This window comes from Fusarium musae, chromosome 1 (assembly GCF_019915245.1).
Source record: "Fusarium musae strain F31 chromosome 1, whole genome shotgun sequence".
In the NCBI taxonomy this organism is placed as follows: Eukaryota; Fungi; Ascomycota; class Sordariomycetes; order Hypocreales; family Nectriaceae; genus Fusarium; species Fusarium musae.
In genome coordinates, this window is record NC_058387.1 from 2,430,173 (window position 1) to 2,448,685 (window position 18,513).

General features: G+C 49.7%; 4 protein-coding genes across 4 annotated transcripts; 2 read left to right on the forward strand and 2 right to left on the reverse strand.

Annotated features, from left to right (window-relative positions):
• Nucleotides 1-281: 281 nt before the first annotated feature.
• Nucleotides 282-3,153, reverse strand: J7337_000731 (uncharacterized protein; the record flags this gene model as incomplete). Its single annotated transcript, XM_044818479.1, has 2 exons — nt 282-2,763; nt 2,906-3,153. 2 exons carry the CDS (start codon nt 3,151-3,153, stop codon nt 282-284), a joined length of 2,730 nt encoding a protein of 909 aa, XP_044686181.1.
• Nucleotides 3,154-10,015: 6,862 nt separating this feature from the next.
• J7337_000732 (uncharacterized protein) lies at nt 10,016-11,168 on the forward strand (the record flags this gene model as incomplete). Its single annotated transcript, XM_044818480.1, has 2 exons — nt 10,016-10,416; nt 10,484-11,168. 2 exons carry the CDS (start codon nt 10,016-10,018, stop codon nt 11,166-11,168), a joined length of 1,086 nt encoding a protein of 361 aa, XP_044686182.1.
• A 99-nt stretch (nt 11,169-11,267) lies between these two features.
• Nucleotides 11,268-12,021, forward strand: J7337_000733 (uncharacterized protein; the record flags this gene model as incomplete). The annotated part of the gene is made up of 3 exons (XM_044818481.1): nt 11,268-11,443; nt 11,496-11,554; nt 11,609-12,021. The coding sequence occupies 3 exons, from the start codon at nt 11,268-11,270 to the stop codon at nt 12,019-12,021; spliced, it is 648 nt and encodes a 215-aa protein (XP_044686183.1).
• Nucleotides 12,022-12,375: 354 nt separating this feature from the next.
• On the reverse strand, nt 12,376-18,335 carry J7337_000734 (uncharacterized protein; the record flags this gene model as incomplete). The annotated part of the gene is made up of 4 exons (XM_044818482.1): nt 12,376-13,857; nt 13,896-16,436; nt 16,485-18,095; nt 18,153-18,335. The coding sequence occupies 4 exons, from the start codon at nt 18,333-18,335 to the stop codon at nt 12,376-12,378; spliced, it is 5,817 nt and encodes a 1,938-aa protein (XP_044686184.1).
• Nucleotides 18,336-18,513: the final 178 nt, after the last annotated feature.

Consider the following 18,513-nt stretch of genomic DNA (forward strand, 5'->3'; position numbering starts at 1 on the left):
CACAGATGAATACCATTCCGAAATGACCTCCCAATTAGTCAATTACCGCATAAAGATGTCTCTATCATGCGCCAGTCTCAGTCCTAATGAGCCGGCGCTTATCATATCTTTCCCCACGACGCCCGGGTGAAAAGCACTTCTAGAATATACAATTGTATGTGGCTCTCCACTCGGTGGTTGAGTATTTCAACCCATGGATATCCAGATGCAAAAATAGAGCATATAAACCAATCTTACCTCCTTCTCTTTTGTAATAGTTCCACACCCACTAACCCTTCAAATTATATCATGGTTCCAAAATCGCTTCCCAGTCCCTTCTTTGACTTCCACATGCTGCGCTTCTTGTCTCGCTTGGCCTTCATCGCCTCCCACCCTTCCTCGTCGTCATCATCTGAACCGTCGCCTGTGGCGCTTACAACGTTAATAGTAGACTTTCCCTTGGGGTCATCCCAGCGACCCAGCGCTCCAGACATGGTGTTGGTTCGTCGGTGGGGATCGGGGGCTGCAGCAGCCGGCATTTGGGATACTGGGCGATATCGGCCGGGAAGACCAATGTTGCTTCGCTCGGATGGTGCGATTGACGGAGTGTATCCCATAGGGGCCATGCCGTGAATCGAACCAGCGTATCCGCCAGGTGGTGGCAGGAAGGGAGCGCCTGAGGGTGGCGCTACCATGCTCATGGTACGCATTCCGGCGTCCATACGGCGGGGAGGCTCTAAAGCTGGCTCAAGCATCATTGAGTGGCGAGAAGAGAGGTCGTTCATAGATTGTGTGGCAGAGAGTCCTCCATAAGGTTGCATCATTGGCATCATCCCGGGTTGCTGCTGCTGCTGCTGGTTGTTGGTAGCCATCATTTGCATAAACTGCATTTGCATCTGCATGAACTGTGACATCTGCTGTGTCATTTGAAGCTGTGCCTGGTCTCCCACAGTGAGCTGTGGTGGCGCCATGGGCATAGGCATCTGTTGTTGAGACATGCCCATACCTGGCATATTGTACATGCCGCCCATGCCGTTCAGGACGCCTTGGGGCATGTTGTCGAAAGGAGGTCCTTGGGGCCCATTCATGCCAGGAACGAACTTTTGGCTATTTGCGTTTGGACCGCCGCGGCGCATAGCTCTTGAACGTTCTTCACTGGCGATCACGCCAACCAACCCCCCAGGGGGCAAGGAATGCTGAGACTCTGAGGCAGGAAGGCCGCCACTGAAAGTAAGCGACTCCCGCATAGCAGGCTTTGCGATACCTGCACCAACAAATGGGTCCTGAGGAAGACCGCGGGCGAATGCAGGCAGCATCGAATGGCGCTGGTTTTGACTGCTGCTCTCGCCCATCGCTGAGCCGGGTCTTGGGGGCGCCAGCTGGGTTGATGCTCGCAGGTTGGGGTTGGAGCCCATGGTGCTGAGTCTAGCGGGTGGTCGGTTCTTGCTGGGGAAGCCATGAGCCTGCAGAATGGCCAAAGGAACCTCCTCGTCGTCATCCTCGTCAGAAGCACCTGCCGGGGGTCCGGGAGATGGTGTCTTCATGAGGTGAAGTTGGGGTGCACTCATCGAGCTGGCCAGCCCGGGCCTTTCATGCGATTGCATATCAGGCTGCTCTCCAGTGACTTTCATCATCTGCTGTCGATAGACTGCCATATGAGCCTCCTGCTTTCTCCTCTGCTTTGCTTGCTGCTTCGACTTCTCGATCTCGTCCTCATCATCATCATAATTGATTTCATCGTCATCGTCATCGTTGGGGGCTGACTGCATCACTCCATCACTCGAGTCGTGACGCTCCTTGTCTTTTCGATATCTTTCGAACTGGGCCGGGGTCATGACTTTGTTGTTCCGTGGTGGGCTAGGAGCTCGAGAACTGAAACGGTTGGTGATGCGCGAAGAGTGAGCGGAAGTTCCTTCGAACAAATTGTCGTCTCCTCTGTTGAAGCTGCTGTTGAGAGGCTTCCTCTCGAACGATGAGAAGGAATCTTCGTTTCGTCGGTAACGGCCGGAAGGGGGGTTGGAGCTACTGGACTCGGAAAGCAACCTTCCGACAGCGATGGAATCCTGTAGCAACTTTGCGTCTTCATCCTCAATGATATCGGACGGCCGGTTTGACGTCTTGAAGGAACTCTGGTGGCGCGGAACAGGGGGTGGCATATCATCGAGCTCAGGGGTCCCAGGCTGAGATCCGAGAAGATTGTCGTCTTCGTTGCGGCTGTGCCACGACTCAGGGCCAGGCTCAACTTTGGTGATCTTGTTGATACTCAGAGGGGGCGGCTGGATGGATCGGTTATTGGTAAGTGAGCGAGGAGCCGCGGAACCGTCAGCCCTCATGGTAGCGACGCTCGCTCTCTTGTCGAAGGACGAGAACATGGAGCCGAAATCACCTCCCATATCCATGCCCCCATTCTCCATCTCTAACTTTGGCGGTGTAGCAGTGCTGGTTGTCGATTCGGTCAAGCCTCTAGATCTTCCACCAAAAGCATCCTGTTGAATGGCTGGAACGGGAGGGATTTCGTTATTATCAATCTTTGGGGAGGACGCGCTATGTTTTTTCTGAACCCCAAAAGAAAATGTTCGACCCGCTCGGTTCAGAAACCCGGACCCGCTGGATTTTACACCAGGTCGAGGAGCGATCTCGTGCAAGTTCTTCTTCTGTGAATGCGAATGTTTGGGATCGTCTTGGCTCTCGAGATTCGTAGAAGACGGAGCAGTTGAGGCATTGCTGTGCCTTGATGAGGTATCAGTTGATGTGGCCTTGGTCGTATTAGAGGCCCCACTTCCCCTGGAAAGGAGTCAGCGCCATGATGCATGACTTAGGATGTGTTATTTTTATCTTTCCAGAACCAACGGCAGCCGTGCAACATTCCTTGGCGAGTCACACAGGCAGAGGAGGGAGGAGGCGGGGGATCGAGGGAAAAACTCACCTGTTGCCACTCTTGAGGTCGGCAAACATGTTATCTTCAGTCTCAAGTTCCAGGTGACTAGGCTTAGGAATGTGATGACCAGAGTTCCTGGCCATTCTGGCGCCTCCGTCAAATGATTTGCCGAGCGCAGGGTCGCTGCGCTCAATAACTCGGAATGACGATTGCTCTGGTGTTACTGAAGCATGCTGAAAATCCTCCGAGGTTGCGGTTGACTTCCGCCTGTTAAACGCAACACCAAATCTAGGCATGTAGAAGGTATAATAATAGAATATCGGTTTGGGATCAGATACAACCCATAAAAGAGACTCGGAACGGTCCGAGCTGAGCTGGAGTTGTTGGTACTGTTTTAGTGATCGATATACGGCGGCGTTTTGAGCCTGGTAATATGAAAACGAAACGAAGATGTGGAACAAAGACTGCAGGTCGTGCGTTGATGCGGCGTTTGATAACGATAGCGAGGGTATTCGAACCGAACGGTGTCAAGCAAACAAGATGCGTATGATGGATGCGGATAACTGCATGATCGAGGGGGCGCCGGTCAGCTGGTGTTGGTGACAAATGATGCACTGAAAGTTGTCGCAATTGTTCAAGGCACAGCACGTAAAAGAATTGAGCGGGAAAGATAGCGGCAGAGTAGCAGCAATAAGCAGTGCAAATACAGCCGTGGGTATAATAAAGGATCGGCGACAAGACGGGAAGCTTTGTCGGAATGGAAGAGAGTCGAGACAAGTTCCAGAGATGAAGCATATAATCCGGGTGGTTGGAGGCATGTGTCATTGATCCAAGGCAAAGACAGTTGAGACTCACATTATGATCTCCAGAAACGAAAGACGATTTGTATTAGGAGTAAAAAGTGGCTGGTTAAAGCCGGAACAAGACGGTCGGGCAAAGGCGAGAGCGAGAGTGAAAGTATGTAATGTATGTATAGAAGGTAAGACGATAGAGGCTCAGTCTAAGTCGTCTCGTATCGACTCAGAGTCTCTCTTTTCGATGGGCAGAGACAGACTTATTGAATAAGACTTGACAGGCGGCTAACGTCAACGACAGAAACGCAACAGTAAAAAAGTTAAGGAAGCGGAGATGATTAGGGGGGGAAGAAGCGAGTGGTGGTGGTGAGGTTTGAACGAGAGAAAGATGGCGAACGAGCAGAAGCGAGTCCAGTCTAGACCTGACTTGACCAATTCAGTGGTGGCCCGACAGGCTACATAGATAGGTACATGCTACAGTACAAACAGCACCAGTCAGTACAGTTCATGGATCCAATTCAATCCAATCGACATGGATATTTAGGGCCATGGATAAGTGAACGGCCAAGCACAGACAGACCTCGAAGGGGACCTAGACGGGGGTTGGGGGTTGCACAGTGCAAATATTGAAAGAGCGCGCTCTATTAAACCCCCATGGACAGCACACGGCCTCCGTCTCGATAGAGAGAAGAGACGCTTTTCTCAGAGCCAGTGGGCGAATGTGGAATGGGTTGCTTTTGCGACGCGATGCTATTTGATTCGATTTGATTTCATATCATAACGTTGCGATCCCTATATAGAAGAGTATGGACAAAAGAGCGGTTTATAGAACAACCGAGGTGAGTAACTCATAAGGTAGGTAGTACGTAGACAACAGCTCAGCTGTTGTGGCTATGACAAACTTTCGATCAACTCAAGTCAAAAGCCGGCAACTGTCATCAAGTGAAATTCCGTGGAATAGGAATCTACATACTTACATCATCTCCATTGCATCAGAATAGGTATCGACTATTCGTAGACAGAGGGCTCAAGTTAATTGTCCCTGTAGACTCATCGTCACAGCCCGTTCATCTAGCCCGTCCTAGCCCGTATCCTTTCCCGACTACCACCTCACTAGCGTCGTTGCTCCATGAGAACAGGCAGCCCTTGTCTTAGGAGGCACGGTCACCGCTGAATCAGAATGAGAGCCAGAGCCGCGGCCAAGGCTTCGCCAATAGCATCCAGAACTTCAGAGTGAGCATGCGGCATTGTACAGGTTCAGCTGGCCCTAGATCAGACCTTCACGACAACTGATGCTACGAATGCAAATGTAGGCAGATCAAAGCATGACATGGCTTGACGTATGTCCAATAGAACACGATTGTCTCAAGACATCCGAAACAATATCTCAAAGCCTTATTTCTTGGAGTGGCATCAATAATCAAGAGCTGATACTGAGGCTTGCTCATCTAAAAAGAGGCGCGGGCCAAGCCTGGACGGGCAAGCCCGCGAAGGCTATAGTTCCGATAATTCAGCTACCGCACCTCCTCAAAGCCGCAAGGTGCAGGAACATTAATGATGAAATGCTGCACTTTAAGCCGGACATATCAAGAAGCCGGTACACTAGTTGCAGGGGGAAATTGCGTGGCATTTAAGACACAACTAACAACCTCAATAGCGCTGTTGCTTGCATTTAGACCATGATCATGGCCATTTCTGGAAATCCCTTCAGCCTTGGGGATGTGTGGCAGATGGGAGCTATGTGGGATAAGCCAGCATGAATCTTTTCTTCGTGAGACAGTCTACATAAGCCCGGCCGACGCTGGGTGAACTGGGCGTATGATGAGCCAATGGGTTATGGTACCGGGCTTCAACGTTTCACGCATCCATTGTTTTGCTGACGCGACTTCTTCTCGATGATGGAGACTTCCGTCGACTTCCTATGCAACGCACGACACGATATCCGTACAAGGGGACCTTCCATCATCTACCAAGAGTCGGTTATTTTTGTCATTGATAATGACTGGCAACTGTACTAGGTAGGATGCCCAATATCAGAGTGCAGTTCTGCACTTTAGCACAAATCGATCGACTAAATCTAAGTGATGAGTTATATATATGTATATATGTATATTCACAATCAATGTTGACGACCCCTTGTGTTTTCTTCTCCCAACCAAGGCATGGCTGCAATCTCTATTCAATACGCGCACAGTATATCCATTGCCTAGACTAAAGTGAAATACTGGAGTTCTTGTGGAGATAAGGGTTCAATGCTTGATTCTGCTTGGCATTTATCGACTCACAACTATCTCTGTCATTGACTGAGACTCGACATTCGTCTGTTGACTCTATTCTATTGCATTCGAGCATCAGATATAATAGTACAAGACAATAACTGCCCGGGGCCTTCGGATATTGGATCTCAAAGAGAGTTGAATTAGTCAATTATTGGCTGCATCGCTTGCGCCGTTCCCGTCCTGGCCGTGACCCTTTCCATTCCATTCCCTTCTCAAGACCCCTGGAGCTTTGGGCTCTGGCTTGCAGAGTTACGGGCTTGGGGTTGCGGGCACAGGGGGGTCGTTCCCCACCACGATCCACGACAGCCGAGCAGCGAGCAGAGAATTCCACATGATATGAGCCTGTTGCTGCCTGTGTTCATGGATGAGAGAGGATCTTCTACATATTCCTCCACTTTAACCTTGGCCATGACCATGACCATGACCATGCTCTTCGCTTTCGTGATGTGATTTCCATTCCCATTTTAGATATCACTCGATTTTTGATCTTTTCCAAACATGCCCTTGTTCCTCGCTGACGTCGTTGATCTACAGGAGGAGCCGAGTTGACGATCTCACGAACAAGAACTCGGGCTTCACGACGTCTTTTCACTTGCAGGACCAAGGCAAAACTTGGAAAGGAGCCGAGATCCAGGCATTGAGAAGATAACTCAATCAATTCTTTTGAACGTCGCCTCTCGCACTGTGCATGTATGCAACCTAATCGGGTACTAGGAAACTCATCGACACAGAAATTCAAACCTGATCAGGTCAAGTTCAGGTACGCGGCTCGTCAGTTGAAAATCATCACTCTTTTGAAAAAAAATTCAGACCGAGTGGGAGGGCCCTCCTTTTTCCTTCTTAGCCCCTGTCCGCCGAGTGGATCGGGGTGGTCTTTTTTAGATCAAAGCTTGGCCAATGCTTCTTATTAGGGGCCTAACCGTGGAGAGACAGACAGGATATGTGAGATGGCTAGGTGGTTCGTATGGACTTTAGCACTCAAGACTGGCTGTAGCACAAGGAGGAGATTAATACCATCGGTGCCCAGTGCCTCGGAATTCAAACGGCTTCACTGCCATCGAGGAACCGCAATGCAATATGCTCCTCGGTACGCAGCAGCTCGTGTACTGTACGGATACATACGAGTGAATATCTGCTGTGAACCGTGCCACGCCAACTTTGCTCTCCCGTTATTCCACGGAGTATGGACAGGGCTGGGTCGGATGGAATACCTCAAGGCTTGAGGCTAAGAAACCAGGCAGAGCACGGCAAAGCAAGGGAGGCAATATTGACGATGTGGATGGATGAATCATGGCTGAGCTCATGGTGCATTTGTTGCTGACGGCTATTTACAGCCAAACTTTCCGCAAACGTTTGCAGTGTGTCCGTCCAATGCTGATTCTCGAATTATTTCTGGCTCAGGAGCCCACAGTTTTAGCCAAAGGCTGGGTTCCCTCGTCGCGGCTCCATCGTCTCACGCCACAAGCTGCTGAAATGATCGCCTTGAGCGTTAAGACGTGGTCGATCACCCAGTTGTTGGGTTACAGTTACTATTATTGCAGGCACACAAAAATCGAGAGTCATCACCCGATCCAACACCGACTCAAAGCTTGTTCTTGGCCGGTTTGTCACAGCCCCTCTCTTTTTTCCTTTCGAGTTTCACTGTATTACTTCGTATAGATGTTGAGATTCTCCACAGAACTGGGGACTGTGATTGCGATTTGCGATTCTCGTGTTGTTGTCGTCGTCGTCTTCAAGAAGCGCGTATTTGGCCGGAGTTTTGTTCAAGATCAATAGGCTGTCACGTCAGCAAACAATCTCACAAATGTGCAATTATTAACCGTGCAGCCCTTGTCTCGCTCTTTTCTTCCGCCCCATCAGTCATCTATTGACTTGCTGGCCCAGGTAACAGTAACAATATGGGATCACAATCTGAATGTTTCGTTATCACTGCCAATCTTTATCTTGTAAGGCTCCACCACCCAGTTCTTTGTTGAGAAGGTCACTCTATTTACCAACCAGTTCCTTCAGCTGCGTTCTCCGTGGTTGAGATCATTCTTCCGGTTAGCTCTGATGACGGGTTCGTACAACATATCGCATATGTACATAGACAATGTCGATGCACGTCAAGAGACATGAATTGCGCGTCCTGTACGGATCAACACGATCATTCCCCGATACGCTAGGTTGGCTCGTGAGTCGCATGTCGCACAGTATAGGTGAGACATTCAAAGACAATAAACATCATCAGCAACATGACACGGCGGTTAAGATCGAAAATCTTCCGACTCATATCGCAATGACTCTATCCCCACAATCTATTGCAATCTGCATTCTATGTACATACATCTGTTGAAACACAAAGGGATAGTGGACCCCAACTTGGAGAGTACCGATGTAGCCGATCGACAATCCTGAGGCACGCTTCCTGATGCGTTACATGCTTCAGGTGAGGAGAATTGGTAGGGAAAGGCATGTGAAGACAGTTAATAAGCCACAGGGCAAACCCAGCCATTGATAATTATTGTGAGTATTCATATTCAGGACCTACTGGATTCGATGGGCAACGACAGATTCTCGAATATCTTAGTCCAGATGTTGCCCACTCACTTGCTGTATAATCTGGTTCCAATCTTCCTGCTTCGTTCATGGCCACCCAATACCTCCTCCTCTTTTGTGCAAGCCCATGGCGACTTGATATACCATTCATTGTCTTGGCAGCTGCAGCGCTTGGATGCACATGCAGTTCTCCAGTGCAATTGAGTCAGTATGTAATATCCTGAACAAGTTTCTGCTAAGGTATCTCTGCTCCATAGTTACAGTAGCATTCAATGTGTCCTTCCTACTATGTATCAGCACCCATAAGCGATCCAACCTCAGCGTCTATCTGTGGATGAGGCTGGCAACTAATTATACAACAGGAATGAGTCAAGCTGGTTATGTGAACGACATGGACCAATAGGTGAGCATATTTGACAATGAACAATGAGAAGACCCTTGATCTATCCTAGCGATAGTGATAAGCATATCATTAAGGTATTCACTGATTTACAGTAGCTTCAAGTTTTGTTACCCCATCTTCTCTGTAACTAGGGGCGGGCGGGACATTCTGTGAAACCTCGGCAGATCAAGCTTTGCCTCAGTAGCGGTGCAATGGAAAAGGATACAACTGAACTGGTTGTGTTTGAATTGGCGCCTTTGATTCTGTTACCTAGTGGAGGCCTGCAGCGGAAGGAGCTCACCCAAGCTTTCAGGCCGATTACCTTGCCGAAGAAGTTCCCATTAGGTAGTAGGTATGCGCCTAGCACCTGCTGATGAGGTAACGACCCAAACGCCAAGCTAAGTAGGTAGGTACCTACCTTATTGTCATCCTTCTCGACCTCCCCCTGTGGTAGAGAGCATCAGTATCAAACAACATCACAGCTGTTTCAGTGTCTTGAAACTCACACTCGCGCGCGAACTGCATCAATGTCTCTTGCCCCTCTACGGATGCCGGGAGATCCTCTCTCAACGTTAAAACATCAAAAACACCTGCAGGACCCATCAAGGGGATCTGGCTAAGCCCTCTCCGGAATAAGGGACCCCGTCACGATGGGGTCCCTTCAGCTAAAGGAGCCAAGGGTCCCAATCTCAAAGGGGCCGCCAAGGTCTCTGTCTGTACATACGGATGCTGTGGCGGAGCCTCCAGCAAGCATGTGGGCGAATAGCTTTGATGCATTGGATCTAATCAATCTCTCTGCTCTCCATAAGTTACTCAAAATCTCTTTTGCCTCGCTAGACGCGGAGAGGGGCTCCTGCTTTAGGATCTTTATTGATATTTGTTCATTATAATAGCAGAGTCCCTTTTGGCTAATCTTATCTTTCTTCGTGAGACGGGAGCTCGGAAAAACAACGTTTTGACTACTAAACTAAGGCACGGCACCTACCTACCTACCTACCTACCTAGTCGCAATTGTTTCTACGCTTCAAAACCCTGGCAATACTTCAAACCTGACTCGTTACACGTTTTATCTTATTTTTCTTCGCGATATATAATTGCGCCTCCTCCATCCTAAGCACCCCATTCTCTCGCCAGTCGCTGCGAAAAAGTGACATCTATTGCGATAATGAGCTCTCCAAGCACTCCCTCAAAGCATGGTAGCCATGCTCAATTGCGGCGCCCTTCTCTCCTCTCAAACGAGGATAGCCACAACCCTCTGGGCACGCGCAGTGGCGCCCTCCAGTCCCTCATCCGCAGTCGCTCTCACCAGAGCATACAGAGCTTGAGCAGTTCTGTTCCCGCGCACCCTCCCTCTTTCTGGATGGGACCTGATGATGAGGAGACTGGACTACTTCGCCACGACCATGATGAGCTTGGCAGGCTGCTCGCTGATGAGCGTCGCCTCACCCAATTGCTCCACGGCCCCCAGAACCGCAGTGCCAAACTCATTGGTAGAAGCAACCCTCGATATCGGTGGGAGCAATACTGGAAGCCTGAGGAGGAGCTGGCTGCTATGTCCAAACCACTGTGAGTCCTTAATGGCGCCACCAACTACGCGCCTCGGCCTCGCGCAGCAGCTAACCAAGCCCACCAGGCGCGAGTACTATGAGAGAACAAATGAGTTGATTCAGCAATATCTGTACATCGATGCTCTCCTCGACTCCGCTATCCCACACGATCTCCTCAATGAGTACCAAGCGGAGCTTGAAGCTTCTGCATTCCGACCACTCGACGTCCCGGATACCATCAACGAGGAGCCCTCCACCACATCCGACTCCCCCCCTCTCACCGGATCAACTCCTGTATCCGCATCTATCACTCCAGGCTCCTATGGCACTGTCAGCGTCAAGGCTAGCAATTCGACTACAAAACTCCCTGCTACTCGCACGCCTCAAGATATATTCCGTTCCTCCGAGAACTTGCCACTTCTTCAGCGTCAGGATCATTCCGAAGACGAGGACGAGGAGCAACCTCCGCGACCTGTTACCCAAGAAGACGACAATGGCCCCAAACCCTTGTTACCCTGGCTGGAGGATGCTGAAATTGACAGCGACGACCCAATCGTGACATTGGCAATCTGGGTCAACTTTATTGCCAATGCCATTTTACTCGCTGGAAAACTCGTTGTCATTGTCTCAGTCCCTTCGATGTCTGTCCTGGCCAGCTTGGTAGATGCCGTGCTTGATTTCCTCAGTACGGTCATCGTATGGATTACTACGCGTCTCATCTCGTCCAGTCATCAAGACCAGTATAGCTATCCTGTTGGTCGCCGCAAGTAAGTCTCAGTCGTTGCCATATTGCTTGTGGTGTTTCAAGTGAAAAAGGGCTAACATGTAGCAAGACTCGAACCACTTGGCGTCCTCGTCTTTTCCATCATCATGATAACATCCTTCTGCCAAGTGGGACTCGAGTGTATTTCTCGCCTCATGGACCCTGAGCATGCTATCCTTGAGTTGGGCATTCCAGCTATTGCCATCATGGTTTCTACCATCGTCATCAAGGGTGCCTGCTGGATCTGGTGTCGTGTCGTCAAGAACTCAAGTGTCAGAGCATTGTAAGTCGGCGAATCCATCCACATTCGTACTCCGTATCTGACCAAACCACAGGGCTGAGGATGCAAAGACGGATGTGATCTTCAACACTGGTTCCATCCTATTCCCTATCAGTAAGTAATCATAGTATATCCTTTAAGGCATAACCCTACTAATATTGGCCCTAGTTGGCTACTATGGACGAATCTGGTGGCTTGATGCCGTCGGTGGCTTGTTCCTCTCGCTTGTTGTCATCTTCAACTGGAGTCAGACCTCGGCACACCACGTCCGTAACCTTTCAGGCTTCTCCGCCCAGCCTGACGAGCGAAACCTGCTGCTATACTTGACCATGCGCTTCGCCACTGCCATTCGTCAGATTCAAAATCTGCGCGCCTATCACGCTGGTGACAAACTCTTCGTCGAGGTCGATATTGTGCTTTCTGCTGCGACACCTCTTAAGGACAGTCACGATCTTAGCGAGGTGCTGACATACTTCCTCGAATCTGTGCCAATCGTTGACCGAGCATTTGTCCACGTTGATTATACTAGTTACAATGCCCCGACTCACATGCTCAAAGGGTCTGCCGCAAAACAGAAATAAGCCCGAAGTGCAACAACACACCGAGGCCAGGCGGATTAAATCCCCCGCTTGTATGGGAGACGGAAAGACTAGTCACCAGAGATTTAAAAGGGCATTGCAATAATATCCAAAAAGCTCGGGTGTATATAGAAGCGTATTCAAGCGCGAAGCAGTTTCGTGGGGGTATCATAAGTCGTTTTTGCAAAAATCTTTGTTGCTTTGGAAAGCGGAGCCATTGTACTACATATCTGTATTATCTCTTTAAAGAGCCGGAAAGGAAGACTAGATAAGCGTTACAATAACAAAAATAGAAGGGAAAAAAGAAAGAAAAACCTCTAGACGTCTTCATTACTGACCCTCCTCTTGTGCCATCCCCTAATAGGGAATGCCGTTAGTCAGAAGCTGGAACTGATCATAGATACCTGTGCTGTGACTCGAGTAACTGGTCTTGATGAGATGTTTCATGAAGTTGGCAGCGTCGCGCTCGCTTTTGTCAAGGACAAAACGCTCACGGAAATGCTTGACACTCTCAGGCTTGAAGCAGGGCAGCCCACTATCCATCATGAGCCAGACGATCTGGCTGAGCTTCTCGCAATACTGACGACTGGCCAGGAAAGCCTTCACGCAGAGCTCCTCGAAGGCCTTGAAACTCTGGTGCTCCATTGAACCGCCCATGACCGCCACCATCTCGGTTGTGAGCTTGAAGGGGGCACGCTCGAATTTGATACCACCTGGGGCGATATCAAAGCAGAAACCGAAATCAATGTGTAGGATGTGTCCTGCGTCGTCAATCATGATGTTGCCATTGTGTCGGTCCTTGAATTGCAATAAGTAGGAAATGACTGAGTACGCAGCCATAGACTTGACGAAGTTGCTGCGGGCTCGCTGGAATCGGAGCGAGTTCTCATTGCCGTATTTGGAGATGAAGTAGTCATACAAACCATTGACAGCCTCACGACCAAGCATATCTCGTGAGATCGAGTTAGGCAGCACGTCGATGACACCGCAACCAGGGGCAGTGGCAGTAACTCGATAAGGGAAGACGTAGACATCCAGGCCGACATCGTGGAATATGCCTCGGAACGCTGCAATCATCTGCAGCGCCAGGACGTCCTGTCGACAATCATCGCCGACCTTGAAAATGGCCGACTGCCAGACTTCAACAGTCCTCTCTGGTGTTCCGTGATCTTCTCCATCATTCTCCTCCATCATCTCATCCACCTCAGAAACGCCTCCTTTGTTCTTCTGAATACGGAATGTTGCCATGTACGGAGCCTTGGCATGACTCTGTAGAGGCTTTCCAGACTTACGATCAATGCCGATAACAACACCATCAGGATTACTAGGAAGATAAACGCCGACCTCAACTTTGATTTTGCGCAGCTCTTCTTCAATCTTTTGCTTCTTCTCCGGTTTCGACTTCTTGATGAAGGGCTTAAGCTTTCCAGAAATGTCAGTGACTTCGTCAAAGAAAGAAAACTCTTTCTCATAAAAGTCGCGGTCCTCAGCGGCAAAACCGTCAACCATCTGAGTCATGACCGTGTCGAGAGTTGGCTTGATTTCGTCAGGGATCTGAGCGTCATCGTCCTTGTACGAATTGGCCTTCATGTTCCAGATAATCTGGTGAGCGAACAACTGGGAAAACTGTGCTGTTTCAAGGATATAGCGCTTGACATATCCAAGGCTATCGTAGCGGAGAGACTGGACAATTTGGGGAACATAAAAGAATGTTACGTCGACAGAATGGCTTTCCAGCGCACGCATGGCGTACTGAATAATGAAAGGGTGCGACTGGTAGGCAGGCAAGAACATGGTAACGGCTGTTACCGGGTTCACAGGCTCCCAGTACAATAAATACTGCCGAAACGTTAGTATCGCAATGTCAGTCAAGGTACGAAACCTGCCTTGAGTTGTTGTGAAGCAACATCATCGGGAAGAAATCCCTCAAAGATCAGGTGCAGAGCCTCAGGCTCGAAAATGGCCTTTTCAGGCATGGTGAGAAGCAAGAACCTGATGTCGCGCTGCAGGCGAGGGAATGGAAACCTAGTTGCGAGTTCAATGGCAATAGCTGGGTCCTGCCACCACGCAGTCCTAATGAGTGGTAAGAGTGCAGCTTCGGTCGGTGCCTTGCCGGCAGTTGGGGTCAGTGCCTGATTGCTCGAATTGTTGAGTGGGTTTACCCAGACAATTAGGCGCAGTTGTTCATTTCTGAGAAGGAGATCGAGCAGCTGCTCTTTGGACTGCAGAGACTTGACATTGCCGACGGTCTGGGCGCCTATAAAAGAGACCTGTTGGAGGGCCGCCAAGACATCAGAGATAAGACGGATCTCGGTCTTCATCTGCAATAAGTTACTGCCAAAAGACCACTTGGGCGCAGACCTGAACCAAGACAGGCCAGCCGTAAGAAGTCGCTCCTTGAGCCTCCACTGTGCTGCAGGCTTGAGAGTGGTGCTGGAGCGTAGGATGCGCAGACCAAATAAGACGATTTGGAATCGAATCTCTCTGGCCATTGGATGAGTTGCAGATTGCTTCATTGCCTCCAGTGTAAGATCAATCATCCGGAGGAACACCTTCTGGATGTCAGGGCTACCGAGCCTGGTAGCATTATAATGGCTGGCAAAGAATTGGAGCAGTCGAGTGTGGGGAGAGAGAATGTCATGCACAATCTGCTTCTTCTTGGCTAGAGCTTCCAATTCGCTGGGTGCAAATTCTTCTTTCAAAAAGAAGGGGTCAACATGATTCAGTGTTGGACTGAAAAGGCCGACCTTTCGGGTAAGAGAGAACTCCCACTGCTGGACGATCTCATTCAGCAGTCTCGACTCCTGTCTTGGGTTTTCGTTGATCACACCAAGCCACAGGGAAACACCCAAGTTGATGGATTGCTTGGTGAATAGGGCGAATGGAATGCTCACAAGGTGGTGAGCAATAGCGGCTTCATCATTGCTCGTGCGGCAAAGAAGTGCTGCTGCCCTACGAAGAATATCCCGGACTTCAGTGATGGATGTACTCTTCTTGCTGTGAATTCTTGCCTCGATATGAGCGAGTGCAGTAGTGGCATTGGCACTCTCCTTCACAGACGACTGCACAAATGACAAGCGACGGTTGTGATTCATGAAGCTCATAAGTTCTGTACCGCGATCCGGAAGCGTCTCGCCGTACCGATATTCTTGGCGAGTTGTGTACTGCGCAACGAAGGCAGAGGCTGTGTTGACACTCGAGTTGCCAATCTTGTCCATGGATTGGAGACGATTGTCTGTTGATGGAATAACTGATCCGAGCTCAAGAGCAAAAGACCTTCCCAAAGAGACGTGGCCGTAAGCGCCTTCGTCACTGAACTCCGACAGATATGTCTGCAGAATTCCCTTGACATCGAGAGGAGAGAGATTGATGGCAGAATTGACCCATACCCTGGCCTTGCGGTTGAGGATATCTACTGTCCATCTTCGAAAATCGTAGTCATCTGAAAGCTGCACAGTCACTCCGCCAAGTTCTGACGTAAAAGTAGACCTGGGAGCATAAACATCTGTCTCGGCTTCCAAGCAGCTAGACCACATAAGCGAGAGCAGTTCGATCAGTGCGAAGAGTGATGACCTATAGCAAAGGGCTGAAGGAATTTCACGGAGGAAGCGATCTGCGCAAACAAAGGCGGCTTGTTGGACTCGTTCGATACGATGGCAGCAGCTACAGAAGATGGTAGCGAGCTGTTCGGCCGCGTACTGGGCAGAAAAGGTTGGTTCGGTGCCGCTTTGAGTCTTTTGAATATACTTATCCATGACAGCAGCTGCAACACCCTCCATGGCGCTGCTCAGCTCTCCCTTGGCCATGCTCGGTTCCAGGAAATAGGAAAGAACCTTGGTGCAATCACCTGAGTCGGCTCGAAGAATTTCCATCAAATAAGCTGCTTGTAAGAAGATCACCTTGCGATAGCTGAGGCTCCTAATCTCATTGGACTTGGAGGGTACAAGATCACTCATAAGCTTCTTCTGCAGAGACTCTCTATCGTTACTCATACCACGTCGTAAAACAGTATTAAGCTCGATATCACTTTCGACCTGCTCGCCTCGCTGCTCAGCCACAAGAGGTGGGGAGTGGATAGCAATTAGGCGCAATTCTCTCATATACTGTTTGCCTCGATCTGTGTTGGTTGTAAAGCCATGAACCACGATGTTGAACCAAGCGTCTCGAAGAAGAGAATACGTCTCGTCATCGGCAATGGGCTCAAAAGCAAAATCGTTCGTGGACATAAAGATTGCCAGCGGGTGAAGAAGTTCCGCGATCTCCTTTGCAGCCATTTGTACGTCAGATTCCTTAGTATGTCCGAACGAGTGTACATCACCAAGTCCGATGATGCTGTCAAGCAGGTGTTCGAAGTAGATACCAAACAACTGCGAGTCACGTCGTAGGTTGGCAGAAATGAAAGTGCGAGCATTTCTCACCTACACAAATCAGCAAGTATCAAAGTATAGAAAGTCATATTTACTTACCGCTTCCAGTAGGAACAGCTGGTTTTCGACAACCCCAGTATGGCACAATTTACTAAACAACTTGAGCAAAGAGCGAAACTCGAGTTGTCCGCCCTCGAGAGCCAGAGCTGCTGCTCCACTGATAATCCGGGCATCCACGCCTGTATTGACCTTTTCGAGCTTCTGTTGAAGCATAGACTGAGCCAGTGCGGTAATTTTCTCATCCTTGAAAGCAGCAGCAATTCCACAAATGGTTTGCACGACATTGCCAGAAACGATCGCAGTCTCCTCCTCGCCATACATCTGTAGTGAAATCGAGCTCCCAATGGACCGACGATTGGTATAAATGGCATTAAGTCCTGTTTCACTTGCCGTTCCATCAATCTGATCCTTCACAAACGCCTGGTCCGACCCAGGGCTGAGTACGTTGCCTAGGGTATACAATGTGCCGATGACAGCATCCTTCGAGAGCATTTTGAGAGCATAGGCCAAGCTATTGGAAGCTATAGTGACGATATCTTTCTGTGGGGCATCCTGAACGATGAACCTAGGGAGGATGCGGCTGACATTGGACGAGAAGGATGGTGAGATCTGACAGATGAGGGCCAAACATCGCAACGTGACCGATGCAAGAGTAGGGTCAGCCATCTGAACAGAGTCATCCAGGGATTCCTGAAGCCAGTTCATGAGAATCTCTGTATCAGCAGCATCTTCATTGAGCAGAGCGCAGTTCAAGTAGGAAATGAGCGCCGCAGCCTTCACAGCGTAAGCGAGACTCTGCTGGTCAGGAGATCCCATACGGATGAAGTCCGCACCACCTTCGATGTACTGGATCTCCTCAATGGCCAAGGCAGCATATTCCTCAACCGTCTTGAGGTCTGCTTCGAGCGTAGAGGACGTGATGTTACAAAGATCTTCACCCTGGGCAATGTAGATATCCAGCACGTGAGACTCTCGCAGAGAACGAGGGTCCTTTACCATCAGCGAAGTGCTGGAGACAATAAGGTGAGCGAAGCTGCGATGCAGAAGCATAGCTCCGAGAGGCCGTCCAGAGGAGGCATAGTGGCGCAGGTATCTCTTCCATTCTTTAACCTCGCGATCCTGGCTATGACAATTGCGAATGGTGGACAGTGCTGTTTCCACAGCGATAAGGAAAGGCTCAGAAAGCAATTCTCTAATTTTCTTGATCATGGCTAGTCGACCGCCAGATCTCCAGAAGTCGGCCTGAGCGGCTGCCGCATCCAAAAATCCCAGCAGAGCCACGGCAATTGTCACAGTTCGAATTGCATCCTCCAGGTGAGGATTCTCAGGATCCCCTGCTTGAGGTGAGATGATGCTCTCGGTAGCTCGTCTGCAAGAGTTCACGAAGGCCCAGATCTTATCGGTTACATTCTCCTGAAGCTCATCGTAGTTGATGCCAAGTGCCAACAGGGCCCCTGTCACATGAAAGGCTAGAGCCTCGGTCGGGGACGGGTCGATCTTTCGGAAGAATGGCGAAGGAAGGAAAACCTGTATATGTGCTTCAAGAATATACGGGAACAGCTGGTACGAGAGTCGCTGGGCGCTCTGGCTCGATTTGATTTTCGGTGCTGTCTTGCATAATGCGATCAAGACCTCGAATTCGCGGATAGACTACAATTGTCAATCACGCACTCACTATTAGATCCCTAAGTTCAATGAACAACCTACCATAGGCACTCGGCCTAGCGAGCTCTTATTCTGATAGCCATTGACATAGTCCTTGCTCTTCGCGCCGGCGTGGCAGGCCCTACATAACCGGTCAAGATCGGATCGGTCGAAGGATGTTGTAGAGCTAGACGCAGATAGCGAAGCTATCTTCTGGAGCGCCTTGGAGCGAATGTCGCCTATCATCTTTGGTGCGTAGGCGGTGCGGCCGCTTCAAAGAATAGGCAATTCGAAACAAACACCGACAAGAACCAAGTCAACAAATTTGTTTCCGAAACAAGACCTTCAAAATGACGATGGTTGTTAGGTGAACTTTAGGAGGTGAACCCCTGTCAGTCTGCGCGCTTAGTCATCGTAGCTACCC